Raw genomic sequence first — 17,546 nt, 5'->3', positions numbered from 1 at the left:
CGTGAATACCATAGTCAAAATCATCTACTCATCCGTAGCAATAGATTTAAACTAATAATTACATATTTATTCTTTTCGGTACTATTATTAGATTATTTCAGTTTAAAAAATAAAAATAAATCACACCTACAATCCCTGAGGTTTGAGGAATACACTTTTAATTTTTCAATAAGGGACACTAATGTCATGGGCAAGCGAATAGCCTAATTTCACGAGCCGAAGTGAGCAAGCCTGGCTTGATTCTAGGATCTCTACAACTCTCTACACTTATAGTTATCTAGATAATTTTATGCTTATGTATAGCTAGACTTCTCTAAAACTTATGAGATATTTTGCACAAGTTGCCTAAGTTAGTGGAAGGCTCTAGACCTAGGCAAGCCACTCTATAGATAGAGCATGGCACCCACCATTTTGAACAAACACAAACACACCTAGCACAAGCAACTCTTGTAAAGCTCTCTTGTATTTTCTCTTACGAGTAATAAAATTCGCTTTGGCCATATTGCTCTCTTCTCTATATCTTTCTCGCAAACATTCTTGTCTACCTAGCCTGATAAGTTTAATCGGCTTACTTAACAATTTTTTTTTTTACTTGAAATTGTTTAAGTACCGATTGGGTTGTTGTCCAGCATACTCATCTCGTGACATTAAGATCCCTTTTTAACTATGATACTTTTTGTCTTTATTAACTCAAAAAAGTTTAGTCCAATGTTTTATAATAAATGTAAATATAAATATAATATTAAAATATATATATTAAAATAATTTTAATATTATATAAAATAATTTTAATATTATTAATGCATAAGATATTTTTATTAATGGCAAAATCTTTTTAACTCAAAGATTTATTTAAAATTTTTATAATAAAATAAAAATATATCACTAAAATAAATATAATAATTTATATTTTTAAAATTATTTTATGGATTAAAAAATATTCTAATATTATTAGTTAAACTATTTAAATCATACTTACATTTATTTAAAAAATCTTAAAATCAACTCTTTTAGTTACTACCCATAAAGGATATTATAGTCAAAAGAAAATGTTGATATCCCTACCAATAATGTTAGAAATCCCAACAATAAGTCCCAACTTGATTCCCAATGCTATATATCACTTATGTATTGAATGACAGATCTTATAGTTAGTAAAATTATTTAACCATCATTCAATAGATGAATACCACCTAAAACTCAATTTAGGGTTTCAATATTGGAATCATAAAGCCATAATTAAAAGCCAAGTACTTAGGAATGACAAAATCCTCTATGGATTTGGAGCCCACGGGGTCCTACCCAAAATGAGATAAATTTTGAATAATTTTTGGAGAGTGCGATAGGTAATAAGGGAAAAATAATCTCCAAATCTTTAATGGGTAGAATTTGATTTTGTACTCCTCGTCCCAATCCTTATTATATATGAATATTTTTTAAATTTTTGTTCAACAATCTCTGTTTTATCAATTTCAATATTGGTTAATAAAATTTATTTTTATTTTTATGTAATATAAATAGGTTATAACAAAAAAAAAAAGCTCTCTAAATTATAATCCTTATTTAACTCTAAAATGTTGTTATATTTTCTTTTCTCTCTAAAGGTGTTGTTGTCTTTAAACATTTTTCAATTTAGATATCGTTTCAAGATATTGTTTCGGCCTTATGGAAATTTTTTTAAAATAATTTAAATACTTTATATTATGATAATAATTTTATTTAAGCTTCTAATTTTTTATTTACTGAGATCATTTATCTGTACTATAAAATAAATGAGAAATGAGATAAAAATGGAAAAATCATTCCTCACATGAAGATTTTCCATCATTACCCCTAAATTTATTAGTGCTTGAGGCAAAGAATAGAGGCAAAAATTTTGTAACGGGATAGAAAATGGGGTAAGCTTTCCTACGTCACCCCATCATTGTCTCTACTAGTACTCTACCGTTGAGTTAGCAACCCAAATAATTCGAATGGGTAGATAGAATCGGAATAAAAAAAAATAAAAAAAAAAAAGGAATTTCAAAACGGAATCAAAAAATGAAATTAGCAAGAACTCGAATCAAAAAAATTTCTAATCGATTTTGAACATTAAAAGAAAAAAAAAAGATCAAGCAGCTAGCATCCAAACATCTTAATGTTTGCTTCGTTTTTGGAACTTCATTAAATAGCATTATCAATACAAAAAGGAATCAAACTTGAGGATCCAGCTATGGTGCACCATAGTTGAGTCCTAAACGTATCCAGCTCTGGTGCAAGTGTAAAACTATATCACAACTGCACCCAGCCATTGGATCCAATTATGATGAGAGATCCAATGGCTAGGTGCAACTGTAGTATAGCACCACAGTTGCACCATGGTTATGTACTTGAATTGTGAAAATCAAAACTGCTTTCCCACAACAACCCAGCATTGAAAGCATAACAATTTCCTTCACTGATTGAAGTGGAATATCATACAAGTAGATGTTATAAAAACTTCGTTTAATGATCTAATATAATATAGGATTCTGGGGCCTTTCCTTTATAGTCAATTCTTGTAAACCGAACCCAATTAATCCTAAGAAATCTGCTCAACCATCAAAGATTCTGTGCCTTTAATGCAAATGAAAAATACAATAGAAGTGAACTTCATTATTTAATCACGATTAAACTGATTATCTATGTCATCGGCAAACCATTGCACAGTCTACACATAAAAGCTTGTTAAATTTGCTGAAAATCCAAATACCCACTAGCCCACTCTCAGTATACAAAATACCGAGGCATTCAGAGTCCATTGAACACATAATACTCTACCCCCACAATTTCTTTAACGAGTTAAGGCAGTCCAGAAAACAAGAAAAATCTGAAAATCATAGTAAGTATCCCCGAAACCACTACTTATCTTTTCAATGATAAGTTTCTCGATAAGGATAAAGAAAAAAACACCATCTATATAAATATGAAAAATGCAAATTAACCAAGCAAATAACTGCGGCACAATAATTCTTGGTTCTTTTTTCATCAAAGTCCTTGAAGAAGCCCGTCCACATTCCTCACAAGCTTCGTAAGACAAGAAAAAACAAGCCACAAAAAGAAAAATAACCTGAAAACAAAACCACCGGCAACATCACAAGTTCATCCAACTATTCACCCAAAAAAAAAAAAAATTCAAGGCAATCTTATTGGTTGCAGATTCATACCGCAAATTTGGAAAAGGGACTACCCCCTCTCAAGCCACAATAATATTTTTAAATTGACTGCAGCATGAGCAGGTGTTTGTCGTATATAACTGGAAGATCAAGAAACAATGAAAGAGAAAGAGAAAGAGAAGTAAGAAAACAGAACAATCAAATGAACAAAAAGTGATTCTCAGTATCATCCACAATGCCAAATTGGTCGTCAGACTCCAACATCCATGAATCTCAACTCCCCCACAAGGTTAAAAAACATGCATGCAATAAGCAGAAAAACAGGACCTTCTAACCAAATATAGACTTTTACTTTTATCTCTGAACCTTGAAATGCTCAACAGGAGAGAAACAAACTTGAAATCTAGCATTTTATTTATAATTCAAGTAGATACTGGATAAGGACTAGTTGAACAGAATAAACAAGGTGAAAAAAAGTATTTCAGATCAAGATGAGCTATTAAAGGATAGAAGCCAGCAGTGATTACCTAAATTATCCTGGAACCAACAGCGGCCCAAAGCGCTCCAGAACAAAAGCTGGAGATCACAAAGGGCCTGGAAGACGGCCTGCACCACCAAATAATCACACTAAGAACTTTGCAACACCCAAATGGCGTAAAGTCTTATTGATCATAATTTTAACCTTCATCTTCTTATTCAAACAGGGCCCTTTTTATCTAAGTACATCATTGGCCAAATTCATTGCTGAGTATCTGCATCAAAGTAAAGAAAATAATTCAACATGTAGTGATGCACAAAACACAGAGCCAAAGAAGAAAACAGGGAGTTGCACCCTTTAATGAGAGAACTGGGTGAAAATTTTGACTTGCCTGCGAGGCTGAGGCTTATTTTGTTGTTGCAGATATTCTTCACTACCAGACTCTGCAGAAAACAACTTCAGCTTAATCACTGTTTCTATATGGCATGTCAACAAAGATGTACTTGAGGCAACATCAAGTCTTACCAGGTCTCTGGGAAGGCTTCCCTTCAGGTTTGTTAGTATTGTTCTCTTTGCTGCAATCAAGATGGAAAAATGCATACATCAAGACTGGTACAGCTATGTTTATCTAGCAATCACTTCCGTCGGCCAAAATAGAGGCTTACACATATATATCTAATAACATTAATTCAAAATGGTGATCAACATAGTCATGATAGTCAAGATCATTCTTAAATAGTACAAAAGCTTTCAAACGACACCCAATGTTCCCAAATGATTTTCATTTATTGCTGTATGAAGGCAAAGCAGAAAAGAAGTATCTGCACTAACCTTGATGAAGCCATTGCAGATGTCTGCACTGCCGGTCGAGCATTATAAGCATTATCAACAGCAAGATAAGGTGGACAATATGTGGCCCCTAGAGCTCCAGCAGCACCCGCCAAAACCGGAAGCCTAACATTGTCAACACAAAAAAAAGAAAAAGAAAAAAAAAGGCATCAATACACTAGTTCAACAGATGGATTCCATCAGCAGAAACTCTCTTGTTTACACCTTTTTGTTCCCTAAATATTTTTTATCATAGAGATTTTATTGCAAGACAGGCAAAGACCTCAAGGCCGTGGATACATAAGAGGAAAATCTGTAATACCGACTAGAGAAAAGTAAATGTTCTCAGCTCTATGCAGAATATTCATTGGCCACTAAGCCACCAAGATATCACCTTGCTGGAGAATAAAAGATGAAAGGGAGAACAAGGAACCATATACGCTTAAGAAGAAATTTACTGTACCACGTCATTTCAGAATTCCCCATGCCAAGCTGTGGCTGAGCAACATATCCAGGAAATGCCATGCCGACCGCAGGAACTCCCATACCACCAGGATGCTGGCCCCCAAATTGCATAACTGCAAGAAAATTTATCAAGTTAGGAAAATTCATCAGTCTCAGCTCAGTGAATAAATGCAGAAAACAGTGCAGATTTAATCGGCCTTTAAACACCAAACACATTTAAGCAATAGATATGCATACAAACAGATCAGTGTATGGAAGCCCTAATCTATACTCCAAAACAGTTTTGTGGGGGGGTGACAGGATCCATCAGTTCAGCGCACCCAAGCTCTATGCTCCAATCAATCAAAACAGGGATAAAGAGTTACAAAGAGAAATTTGGATGCCATTTCGCAGTTGACAATCTATTTATCAAAACACAGTCAACTCCAAAAATATTGAGAAATCTTCCTATTAATTACTTCATAAATCCACCAAGAAAAAGAATATTACTTCATTTAGAACAGCAGACCTCCGGTTAGTTAAACTGCATTCCGATACTTATAGCCTGGTCTAAAGATAGCCCAAAATACTGGTTTACTAGTGATTAACTTAGAAAAGAGGAAACAAAACACGTGATAATTTTACAATCAATTACTGACAAAAAATAAACTTTTCTAACATACACTTTGGAAAAAAAAAAAAAAAAAAAGTCTATGCCTAGCAAAAAGATAAACAATAAACATTTTAAAAGTTGAAGCACAATTTACAGCATGAAACTTCAGCCAAAAAGTTTGCATTACCTGGCAAAAAGGCAGGGAAGTTTTGATCACCATGACCAACAGACATATTCCCAGCAGCTCCAATAACCGGAGCCCCACCATACAGAAATGAGCCCCTTCCTTGGCTGCCTTTTCCCTTTCCAGCCAAAGCACTTTTCAAATTGCTCGATTCTGATGGTGATTCCACTTCACCAGAATTATTTGAATTTAGTGCTGAAGCTGATTTTGGTGGAGAAGATGCTTGGGAACTGCTAGCAGAATGCTGGCCTAACCACTGAGTAGCTGACTGTACAGAAGTTTGAATACGATTTTGACCAGGACTTCGCTGAACAGCTAGTTGTTGTGTTAAAGAAGCTCTATTGGCTTGGTTATGAGGTGGTGCTGGTTGATAAGCTATCTGCTGAGGGACAGCTACACCTCGTCCTTGAGGTCGGGACTGAGAAGGTGGAATTTGTAGATTGTCCAGAGGCTTAATAGCAGATGAAGAACTAGAATCATTGATATAAAGCCTGTCCGTGCAGACATCAGCTATATTTTTCCCTCGCTGCATTGTATTTGCATGTTGCACAGAAAGACTCTCATCTATGCTCGAATTTCGAAGATTCCTGCTCGTACTTCCAGATTGTACATCCTTTTTGTGTGTTAAATTGATATCTTTATTGGAAGAGCCTGATGGATAAAATGGTGGAGAAGCAGAACTCAGACTAGATGCGAACGCCTGTTTCCTATTGGAGGCAGTATCAGATTCAGAATTTGACGTGGGTGTGAAAGCTCTCCCTGAATTAGTATGTGAAGTTTTCTCAAGAGGCTTCCCCAATCTAGTAAAGTCAGCATAAAAATAAATAAATTTGGCAAATCATGATTGGCAGAAAAATGGCACCTAAAAATAGAATGTGACGAAGATCAAAATTTTTACTCACTGTTTGTTCCGTGGTGGAGGTGCATGATTGCTGTTCTTCCTAGCAGGTTCATACTTTCTAGGCCCCCTTCCTCTTACACTCTTAGGTGCCTGGCTCTGATTGTTATTATTGTTGATGAATGCTTTAGACCTGTTCCCTCTTGGATAAGCTTGGTCTGAACCCCGATTTTTTCCGCGACCACGGTAACGGCCTCTAGAAGCCCTCCTTCCCTGAATATAAACATTTTAAACAGAGCAGAATTAAAAAATGAATAAATGGATAAAGGAAAAAGAAAATAAACACTACTCAAGCATTGAACAAATATGTACGAGAATCACCTCGTTATAGTGCCTTTCCTGTAAATTCATCTCCTCAAACTTGTCATGGCCCCATTTCCTGTCATCTTTTGACTCCCACAACCTCCTCCCACCGTGCGTTCTCCTATTAAAAAAAAAAATTAGAAATCAGATGCTCCAATACAATGTTGTGTTCTATAGACTAGTAAAAATAAGAATTACAATAAATACAAATTATGGAAGCAAGAGCATAAGATGAAAGTGAAGACAAGCCCTACCTTAAGTAGGGGCAAAACTATTTAGCGCATAAGTTTTAATTCATCAACAACACAAATAATCTTTATTAATTACTACTAATTACCGTACCCAAAATAAAGCAAAAAATTTACCCTTCATGCATCCAAATGACAAAAGATGTATCATTCCCCAGTTACATTCAACAGAAAGCATTTAGAAACCCACAAATACAAATACATAAATAGTCAAATAATCAGTGGCCATCTTCAAACTAATACCAAACCCAAACCTAGATATCCTACTCTGTACCTGCTTGGATAACTCATATTAATCATTTAACTATGTCTAACAGAACCTTACTAAGCACTTCATCACTCAAACTTAGCCCAAAATGTTTACACTACACACTTTCAAATAGACAATGAAAATGAAAGCATTCACTGCATATTTCATATACCGCTGCTTTTATAATGCTATCATAGCTCATGATTAGCTCAGCATCACTCTGTTATCTAATACACTTTGTACCTTTTAATAATATTCCATAAACCACGGATGTTTATTGGAAAGCTTTCTCTCCTTTGACCCTGCTAGGCTAAAAACCTTTTAGACAAATTTTAGCAAACAATCATCATACAACACCAAAAAACGAAACTACAAAACTAGACTAACTGACAAGCCACTAATAAAAATAAAGCCATCAGTTTATAAATTGTCACTCAAAATCAAATAGTACCTGTGTCGACCAGCAACATTTTCCCTAAATCTATCATCGTGCATATAAAAAGCCCCAGCTGTTGGAACCGCAAAAGGCTCATTACTCTCCTTCTTCTCTTCCTCCATTCCCTCCTCCACTGCATCGTTCTTTTCAGCACCATTACCATTATCATTATTACCTGCACTCACTTCCACAGCCCCCTCCGTACTCCTCCTTACATCATTACCCTCTATTCCTTTAACTTTAACTGCCCCATCAATACTCTCCTCTTCTTCATAAACTTCTTCTTCCTCTTCATCCTCATAAACATCCCCCTCTTCTTCTTCTTCTTCTTCTTCCAATTCTCTGTCATGTTCTTCATCATCATCATACTCAGCTGGAGCACCACCTTGGCCATCAGATTCATCGTAAGAGTGAATGTGGACCCTACGATTCGTTCGATGCTCAAATTCTTTATCCTCCTCCTCATCATCGCTTGCTTCCCTTCTCCGCATCACAAGAGAGTGTTTCACTTCATCTGGATCGCTCTCATACTCATCCACAGCCTCGGCTTCTCCTGCAGGAATGTGGACACTTTGAACTATTGGAAGCTCTGAATCTTTATCCTCCTCAACCTCCTCATCGCTGGCTTCCCTTATGCGCATCGCAAGAGAGCGTTTCACTTCATCTGGATCGCTATCATACTCCTCCACCGCCTCTGCTTCTTCCGCAGCTGCGGCCGCCGTTGTAGTATCGCTAGCCATCAATTAATTATTAAACGCCCAATCGTTTTAGGAATTTTAATTTAAATTTTATAAAAAAAATTCGAAATTGCACTTAACCCTTCAAACTGAAACCGTAACTAGAGGAAATTGCACTCAAGCAAAACCAAATAATCTGAAAATCCCTAAAATTCCAAATTATTTTCAGAACCGAACAACAATTGAAGGATACGAGACAAGCAAAATCCCCTAAAAGTACTAAATTTTGAAGCGAATCCTCGACAATTGAAACCCTAGAGAGGTTAAATTGAGATTTTGAAGGATTGGGATCTAGGTTTAGCGATTCTTGAGAAACCCTAGATTTTTAGGGAACGAGGAGAATTTTTTATAATTTCCCCTTTTAAATAAAGACTAAGGATATGTCGTCATCAGACATCAGTCGAATCGAGGACAGTATTTACATGAGTAGAGTGAAGGTAATTATCTTGACTTGGTGAGGGTTTCTTTGGAAATATAAAGAAAGTTCGGGGATTGGTCAGAGAGTGACACGTGGAATGGGAACATTGTTTACCTTCTAGCGTAAGATAATAAGATATGATTCGGTCACTATGAGTTACATTTGCTTGGCCACAGCCAGTCAGCCGCAGGCTTATTAACGCTTATTATATTTGTTTTGCAGTTGTGTTTGCTTCAAATTGAATCTTGAATCTTGAAGTTGAATCTAAGGCGTGAAGAAAAATGGACCAATGAGATTATGCCATGGAAGCATCTAAAAAAAGGGAATGCCTAAGTTACGATCAATGTATCTTATGATTTTTGTCTTTTTCTTCTTTGACTAATTTCTTTTGGGTCCTTTTATTTTTTAACTTTTACAATTGTGGATGTATTTGATTTCTTTCATCCCTTCTACACCTATTTCTTATTTTTTATAAGGTTTTGTTTATTTCCTTAAATAACATTAAATGGTTATCAAATTCATATAAATCTATAATTTCAGAGTAGATTTTTGGTCCTAAATTTATTATTCCTATTCTTTCTTGTTCTAGTAAATCTATTTTCTGATTTATTAGAGTTATATATGTATTTAATATATTTTCCCATCCTAAAATCATATGATCTATACAATCTGCTAATTCATGTATTATATTAAATGCATGTTGATTATGATTCATAATGCTTCCTTCTTATACCAATATACTAGAAATTTTATAAATTCATCAATAAACTTCATTTTCTTTTCTATTAATATTTCTCCTCCAGTTGTGTCTATTTGCCTTTCTCTAAGTTCTTCTGTTAATTCGAGTTCTATATTTCTTATATTATTTTTATTAGTTTTTAAAGCCATTATAAGGTTTTTTATTTCTTCTTTGTTATATACTTTTAAAGTATATATGCTATTAACTATTGTTTGTATTGGATCCATCAATTAGACTTATATGAAATAAAATATTATCAAAGTTTTAATTCGTAAGAGTTATGATTCTAGTTATGGCTCTGATACCATCGTGTTTCTGATGAAACTAAGATTTAAACAAATTTAAACAAAACTAAGATAAGATTTAAACAAATTTAAACAAAACTAAGATTAACTAAGATTTAAACTGAATATCAAATTTAGACTGAGAATTAAAATTTAGAATGACTGAGTATTACAAAAAGATATATTTCATTTATTATGTGTATGTCAAAACTTTCTACAATATATATCTATCATATCCCGTGTCACTATTATTTCTTAAAAATATGGCTATAACTTGTTCTCCATCAATTGTTCTAGGGAATGTATTAGGAAGAGTAGGAACATATAAGTCATAATAATTATTATCAGTTTCCAAAATATATGTAGGATTAAAACTTCCTGTTACATTTTCTGAATAAAATATTTTTACTTTTATAAAATATATATTATTGTTTATTATACTAGTGTAATACCTGATTTCATTATAAATTTCATGATTATAGATTGATTATAGGTACGTGGCTTGTTATCCCAAAGTACAGAGGATACTAATGCCCAGTCGGGATCGTCTATCCAATTTACGTCATGAGTTGCTCGCTTATATACCTTATAATCCTTATAGTATATATTTTATAGTTCAAGTTCTTCATTATCTGAATTTTCTAAGTAGTTTATGTATGATGGTCCAATTTCTCTACTTCCATGTTTTACATATGCCAAGGCTATGTCAATTCCTTGTTCTACTGTTAACATAATTATGTTATGCTTTAAAGTGTCTATTTCTATATGGTTTATAATTTTTCTTTTTATTTCTTTTGGTAATTCAAGCTTATACACTGCTTGTAGTTCTTCTGTTCTAACAAGTTCGTCTTTATTTAAAAGATAAGAACTTTGTTTAAATGATCCTAAATTAAAGTCTATTATCATTGTATAATCATTATATGTTATCCTAGTTGTTGGGTTTATCATATATTCTTTAGAATTTCCTAATAAGATATCGTTATTCATCAAAATATTTCACTTCAAAAAATTAGCTCTTCCTCCATAAATCTCCTCATCAACTATCATCAACAAACTTCCACCAACAGATAAGGATTAAGAATTATTACCTAAGTTATTCTTGTTCATTTGCCTTATGATCTTTCTCCAGTGACCTGCAGCCTTGTTGTCCTTATTCCTTCAACGGCCTCCTTGCCTCAACGGGATCAGCGGACTCGAGTGGCCTTACTGTATGGAATACGATCGTAGTGCTTAGGAATTTTGAATAAATTTAGGTTTCCCTTTCCTTTCTATGGTGATTTTTGTTTTTGATTAGTGATGTATTGATTTAGGATTCTGAGCTGAAAAGAGGTTTTAGCTGATCATTTTAGAACGAAGATGATGGAAGATAATGGAGTTATGGCTGAATGATAAGCCCTTAGAGCTTATTGCTATTATTTATATTCGAACTTACTTCGAGTTTATGATTACATTTTTGCCCTTCTATTATTGGGCTTTTACATGACTTCTTTTTCTTGTCAAGCATCTGTCGAGCATCTTCTTGTAGCTTTATCACGCGTTTTGCCAAACATCTTTATCTTTTGTCTTGTTGTAGCTTTATCACGCTTTATCACATGCCTTATCTTGCCAAGCATCTTTATCTTTTGTCTTGTTGTAGCTTTATCACGCTTTATCACATGCCTTATCTTGCCAAGCATCTTTATCTTGTTTTGTCGGCCACAGCTTGTCTATCATTGCTTTATGTCCATGAGTTGGTAAGCCTGCTCCATGGTTTTATCGCTACTGGGGAAACGCATAGTACTTATTTCGTTGATGAAATCTAGTAACAGATTAGAAGGTGTATGACCATCCTCAGAAGTTATAAGGATGTAATTCTGAAATTTAATGATGGATCTGAAATTTCTTTTATATAAATCCTTAGCTATGCTCCATATGGCCTTTATTCCTCTGGCTCTCCGTGTTCTGATCCAAGCTTCATTTATGTGAGGAACATTTGTATATTCTGTTCCTACTTCGACTTTAAAATTTTTTGTAATATGGCCTACAGAAATCATATAGAAAGCCTGGAACTCTATATTCTGATAGTATTCTGGGCTTATAGTGTAAAACTTCAAGTATATGGGTCTTTTTTGGGCAAATCTTGAGACTTCTTTTATTAGTAAATCATCAAGGCTGGCTATTTCTCGAAGGTCTACACCAGGATATACTAAGTCTAAATAGCCATATTTTGCTATTTTCCCAACAAGGAGTGGGTCTGCTCCTTTTGTAACAATCATCCTGGGGTACATATTTTTTCCAGGTGCTTTAAAAATTGTATTATTATGAGAACAAGTTGAATATACCCATGTAGAAAATTGTTTATAGTCTTCTTCTTTTGGATTTAGGGGTTTCTCCTCTTCTTCCATGTAAGGATTGTCTATTTGGATAAACTTTTTTGGAGGGTCTAATTTTGGTGACTCAACTTCTATGGATATAGTTTTATTCGGAACTGGGTCAGAGATTGGTTTATCTTCTCTGAAGGGTCCACTACTGTTTCCTATATTTGGGTTTGTTTCTATTGGGCTCGTGTTTATAGAGAGCGCCTTTGTTAATTCGTCTATGTATGACTCTAACAAATTTACTCCTTTCTCATGAGCCTCAGAAGCATCTTTTATGTATTGTATTGCATCAATTATGTCAGATGCTTCAGCCTTGAGTCTTTGTATCTCGGCTTTTATTTTCCCGATAGTTCTATTTGCTTCGGGATTCATTCTCCAAATTCTATGTTCCTACTTAGAAAATCTGCAAGGAAATTGTTAGTCCCTTTTATATGTACTATCTTAAAATTATAATAAGATAGATAAACTTGCCATCTATGTAATCTTTTATATTGAGGTTCATTTGGTAAAATTTTATTGATAAGAGAATTTACTTGAGAATTATCTATTTCTACAATAAATTATTTTTGAAGTAAAAATAATGAGAATTTTTTAATTCCTTTGTATATTGCAAGAAGTTCTTTTTCATGTACTGGATAATTGATTTGTGCCTGATTAAATGTTCCACTTGTGTATCTACAAATTTCATTTATATCAGTTTTCAGAATTGCTCCCCAATATAAATCTGATGCATCTGTTTGAATTATTAATTTATCTTTTTCGTTAGGTAATCTCAATGCTAGGAGGTTTTTACATTCTTGTTTTAAATTTTTTACAGTTTCTGTATGTTCTTCACTCCATCCTCTAGTATTATTTTTTCTTAGTAATTTCTGAAGTATATTTCTTTTTTTGGCTAGATCTTTTATAAATCCTTTTGCATAATTTAAACAACCTAAAAATTTTTGTATTTGTTGTTTATTTTCTAATTTATCTGGAAATTCGATTATTTTTCTTCCTATATGGCTCTGAAGTCTAATGACTTGTTTGTCGAGTATCATTCCTAAGAATTCTATTTTCTTATGTTCTATAACTGCTTTTTTACTAGATAATACTATACCTTCCTTAATACATATATTAATAAATTCTTTTAAATGGTGTCTATGTTCCTCCACTGTTTCTGATGCTATTAATATATCATCAACATATACTATAATATAGTTATAATTTCTAAATATTTTATCCATTCTACTCTGAAAAATTTGAGGGGCATTTTTTAGTCCAAAGGGCATTACTAACCATTCATAATGTCCTTGTGGGGTGCTAAAAGCTGTATAAGGAATACTATTTTCTTCCATTTTTATTTGCCAAAATCCTGATTTACAGTCGAATTTTGAATAATAGGTCTTGTTTTTTACAAGATTTATCAATACCTCTTTATTAGGGAGAAAATATCCATCAAATTTTGTGTATTTATTTAGTTCTTTATAATTTATTACCATTCTTGCTTTTCCTCTCACTTGTTCTGCTCTTTTCCTGACCATGAATGCTGGGCTATTATGTGGGCTATTGCTACTCCTAATGAGTTTTAAATTTAATAACTCTTTTATTTGGATTTTGAATTCTTCTCTATCTTCTTCTGTATACATCATGAGTTTTAATCTTATGATTCTGTTTTCAAGTAATTCTATTTTTGCTTTAGGATGATCTGGTTTCCATAATGCTAACGGATTTTCTCTATAAACTTGTTCAAGTTGTGACTTTATTGTTTCTAGTTGTATATTGTAACTCTGACCTTTTTGTATTAAATAATATTTTTCATAAATGTACTTATCACCACGCTGGGCTGGCTGAACTCTGTAGGGTCGAAATTCACGAGGGATTCGTAAAATATGATTACAAGGAGTTTTTACGGTGATCATGTATGTAGTCTGCTGGTAATATTGAAATTGTTGTAGAAAGTCATTTCCTAAAAGTATATCACAATCTAGATTATTATATTGAAAGATTTGGTTAATACTAATTACTTTACTGCCTAATAATATTTCAAAGTTTAATATGGATTGATTTACTTGTTGTTTATCACCAGTAATTCCTACAATTTTTAATTTTTCATTTGATTCCCATCTATTAGATAAAAAGGATTTCATAATAGTTATTTCACTACCTGTGTCAATTAAAGCACAAGTATCTATGTCTTTTTCTGGTATATTTATTTGGATATAAACAGACATAGGGTATTTTACATAAGCTTGTTTTAACATGTGTCGCAAACTATTCTTTGACCTTGTATAAGGAAAGTTATTTTATTTGGTTCAATTTTGTAATATTCTAAATCACTTAAAAAACTATTTCCTAGTACTATATGTTTTTCTGGATCTGTAGTCATAAATGAATCTATATAACAAGGTACTATTATTCTAAGTCCTTCTATTATTACAGGGACTTTGACTTCTTGTTTACAAATATGTTTATTACCATTGAAATCAGTATATTCATAAGGAATTTCTTTTTCTTTTACTAAAAGTCCTTTATTTTTAGTATGGTTCATATAATTATGGCTGGTACCCGTATCTATTAATATAGGTATTTTTGTTATATAATCTATTCCATTAAAATATTGTCCTAATATTTTTATTACATTATTAGTAGGTATGGATCTAACTATCTGTTTATCAGTGCTTAATCTTCTAGATGAACTTCCTCTTATTAGAGTTCTTCCTGCAAAACTTATAGGAATTATAGAGTTTTCATTATTGTTATCTAAAAATGGTTTTCTATCATCTATTTTTAATTCATAATTAATGGGAATTTTGTAATCTTGAACTACAGGTTCTATAAATGTTGCTATATCTTCACAATCCTTATTTATTTCTATATAAGGTTTATTTCCATATATTTCTCCATAATTTGAATTACAAAAACTATACAAAGCTGAGTAGTGTATTGTCATTATTCTATTTCCTTCTGTCATTAGATTTTTCTTTAGTAATTTAAAATGTAAACTTAATGTTTCATCTATATTTTTATCTTTTATATGTACACAGTATCTAGGGTGGCAGGTAAATAATAATTTAGTGTAATATAAATTTCCTTCTATTGTCCCTAAATGTCCTATGCCAGGGTCTGTAAATCTCTGGTCATGTAATGATAGAACTATGGGGCTATCTATTCCTTCTTTGAAAAGGGATTTTATTAAGATTTGGATTTATGCCAAATATACATACTGAAATTTTTTCTTTGAATGATTCACTTTTTATTTTTCTTAAGGCTAAGTCTATTGACCTTTTATTCAGCAAACTAAATCTAATATTTCCTTCAGCTTGTGTAATTGTTACAGCTTTTTCTTGTTCATAATATTCATGTAGTATTATTCTTCTTCTTTTAAATAGATCCCTAAATCTATGTAGTATTCCATATTCTGGTTTTTCCATATTTAATTTTAAAAGTTTATTATACATTTCTTTATTAAAAGTAGCTACAAGACTATATCCACTTTTATTTTCTTCTTTTTCTATCTCTTCTATTTCTTCTACATTTTCATTTCCCATTATTTCTTCTTTATTCGAATTCATCTTCTGATTTTTCTACCATATAAACTTCTTTTCCATCATATTCTGAGAGATTACTTATTTCTTCTAAATCACTTTCTATATTTTCAAAATCTTCTTTTAAAAGCCTAACTTTCTTTTTTGTACAATCTGTACTAATGTGTCCCATTTCTCCACAATTCCAACATTTACATTTGGATTTATCTAATATTTTTCTTTGGTTTTTATATTTTCTTTTATAATATTTTCTTCCTGTTTTTTTATATTTTCGTTTAAAATTATTATATTTCTTATATTTCTTATATCTTTGTTCTCTTTTGTAAGATTTTCTATGCTGTTTATGAGGTGTATAACATCCCCACTGAGTAGGCATTTCTGTTTTTTCACAACATATTTTTATAATATTTTTACTCTTTTTTATTAGATTTCTTTGAATACATATTTCACTTAATCTTGTATTTAAAAATCTTATTCTAGATCCTAATGTGTCTGGGAGTCTATTTTCATTATTACTAGTATATTTTTCATATTCATTAATAAAATATCCGTTCCAAGGGTAAGGAAGTTTCAAATAGTATAAATTTTTATAAATATTTTGGTCTTCATGACTCATAAATTGGGTATAATAATATTTAGAAAATTCACAAGTATATTCTTTAACAAAACACATATTACAAATTGTTAAATTTATTAATTTCATACTTGCTTCTAACTTATCACGTTTTGATTCATTTTCTATGTTTTCTAACCAATCTTCTCCTAAGAATTCACTAGCAATATATTCAATTATTCTTTCAATTCCTATTCCTTTATTTCTTCCTAATGCTATCTTAGTTGAATCCTTTATTAATCCTTATGTATCCTCACTTAGTCCTTTCCACCAATTAAATACATTTCCTGAAAAGCTTGCTATTAAAATATCAGCAAATATATTTATTTTTTCTTCTTCTGTTTCAACATTCCAATCTTCTCTTGATCCATTAAACAGAAAAAATAATTTCATTTGCATTCCCCATTCTACTAAGGCCTTTCTGGGGTCTGCTTTGCAGTCTAAATCTAAAAATGTACCAGCATTGCTTATTGGTATTAGATGGTCATTATTAGGTTGGTATTCTTTTTTCCATTGGTTATTTTTGGTAGGTGGATAATATTCAAAAAATGGTCTATTTTTCTTTTTATGTGTTTCATACCTATGGCTTGGTTCTGCTATATTAGGTTTCATTTCTGGTCCTCCAGCAACATTCATTTTTATACAATATTCTCTTTCAAATTCTTCCAAATCACTTAGATTTATGTCACTGAATTTTTCAGTTAATTCTTCTAATGTTTCATCCATCAATCTGTATCACTAAGTGATGTTTCTTTTATTTCTAGTTTTTCTTTTCCTTTATCTTTAGTTTTTAGTTATGCTTTCAATTTTTCTATTTCATCTAGTATTTTTGGGTATTGAGTCCTTACGAACCAGTCATCATAGCTTCCTGGTTGAGGTTTTTGTATGGGTTCTTTAAAGCTTGTTCCAATTATTCCAGATTTTAATATTTCAAACTTTTCTACTCTTTTGTTTTTCTTCTGACTTAATTGGATTACAGATAATTCTATTTTTATTTTTCCTATTTCTTGTTTAATTTCTTTTATTTCTTCTTTGAGATTTAAAAGTATTTCTTTTAA

The 17,546-nt window shown here is 32.1% G+C and overlaps 1 protein-coding gene across 4 annotated transcripts in view; it reads right to left on the bottom strand.

The window, feature by feature from the left end:
• Window positions 1-2,614: 2,614 nt before the first annotated feature.
• The window catches only part of LOC102612593 (protein MLN51 homolog), a 62,444-nt gene continuing 47,512 nt past the window's right edge, over window positions 2,615-17,546 (bottom strand). The window contains exons 1-12 of one of the 4 annotated variants that reach the window (XM_052444506.1): window positions 11,083-11,374; window positions 7,832-8,548; window positions 6,901-7,003; window positions 6,584-6,792; window positions 5,685-6,481; window positions 4,904-5,018; window positions 4,444-4,566; window positions 4,138-4,187; window positions 4,004-4,055; window positions 3,662-3,886; window positions 3,186-3,274; window positions 2,615-3,088 (exon numbers count right to left, since the gene is read on the bottom strand). In XM_052444506.1, the coding sequence (XP_052300466.1) occupies window positions 3,847-3,886; window positions 4,004-4,055; window positions 4,138-4,187; window positions 4,444-4,566; window positions 4,904-5,018; window positions 5,685-6,481; window positions 6,584-6,792; window positions 6,901-7,003; window positions 7,832-8,457 (2,115 nt within the window). In that variant the 5' untranslated portion in view covers window positions 8,458-8,548; window positions 11,083-11,374 and the 3' untranslated portion in view covers window positions 2,615-3,088; window positions 3,186-3,274; window positions 3,662-3,846. Of the gene's footprint in view, window positions 3,089-3,185; window positions 3,275-3,661; window positions 3,887-4,003; window positions 4,056-4,137; window positions 4,188-4,443; window positions 4,567-4,903; window positions 5,019-5,684; window positions 6,482-6,583; window positions 6,793-6,900; window positions 7,004-7,831; window positions 8,948-11,082; window positions 11,375-17,546 lie in introns of those variants that run through there. The other 3 variants (XM_052444505.1, XM_052444504.1, XM_052444503.1) reach the window with 3 other exon arrangements.

The sequence above is a fragment of the Citrus sinensis genome, chromosome 7 (genome assembly GCF_022201045.2).
Source record: "Citrus sinensis cultivar Valencia sweet orange chromosome 7, DVS_A1.0, whole genome shotgun sequence".
NCBI lineage: Eukaryota > Viridiplantae > Streptophyta > Magnoliopsida > Sapindales > Rutaceae > Citrus > Citrus sinensis.
This window is presented reverse-complemented; position numbering and strand designations above follow the sequence as displayed.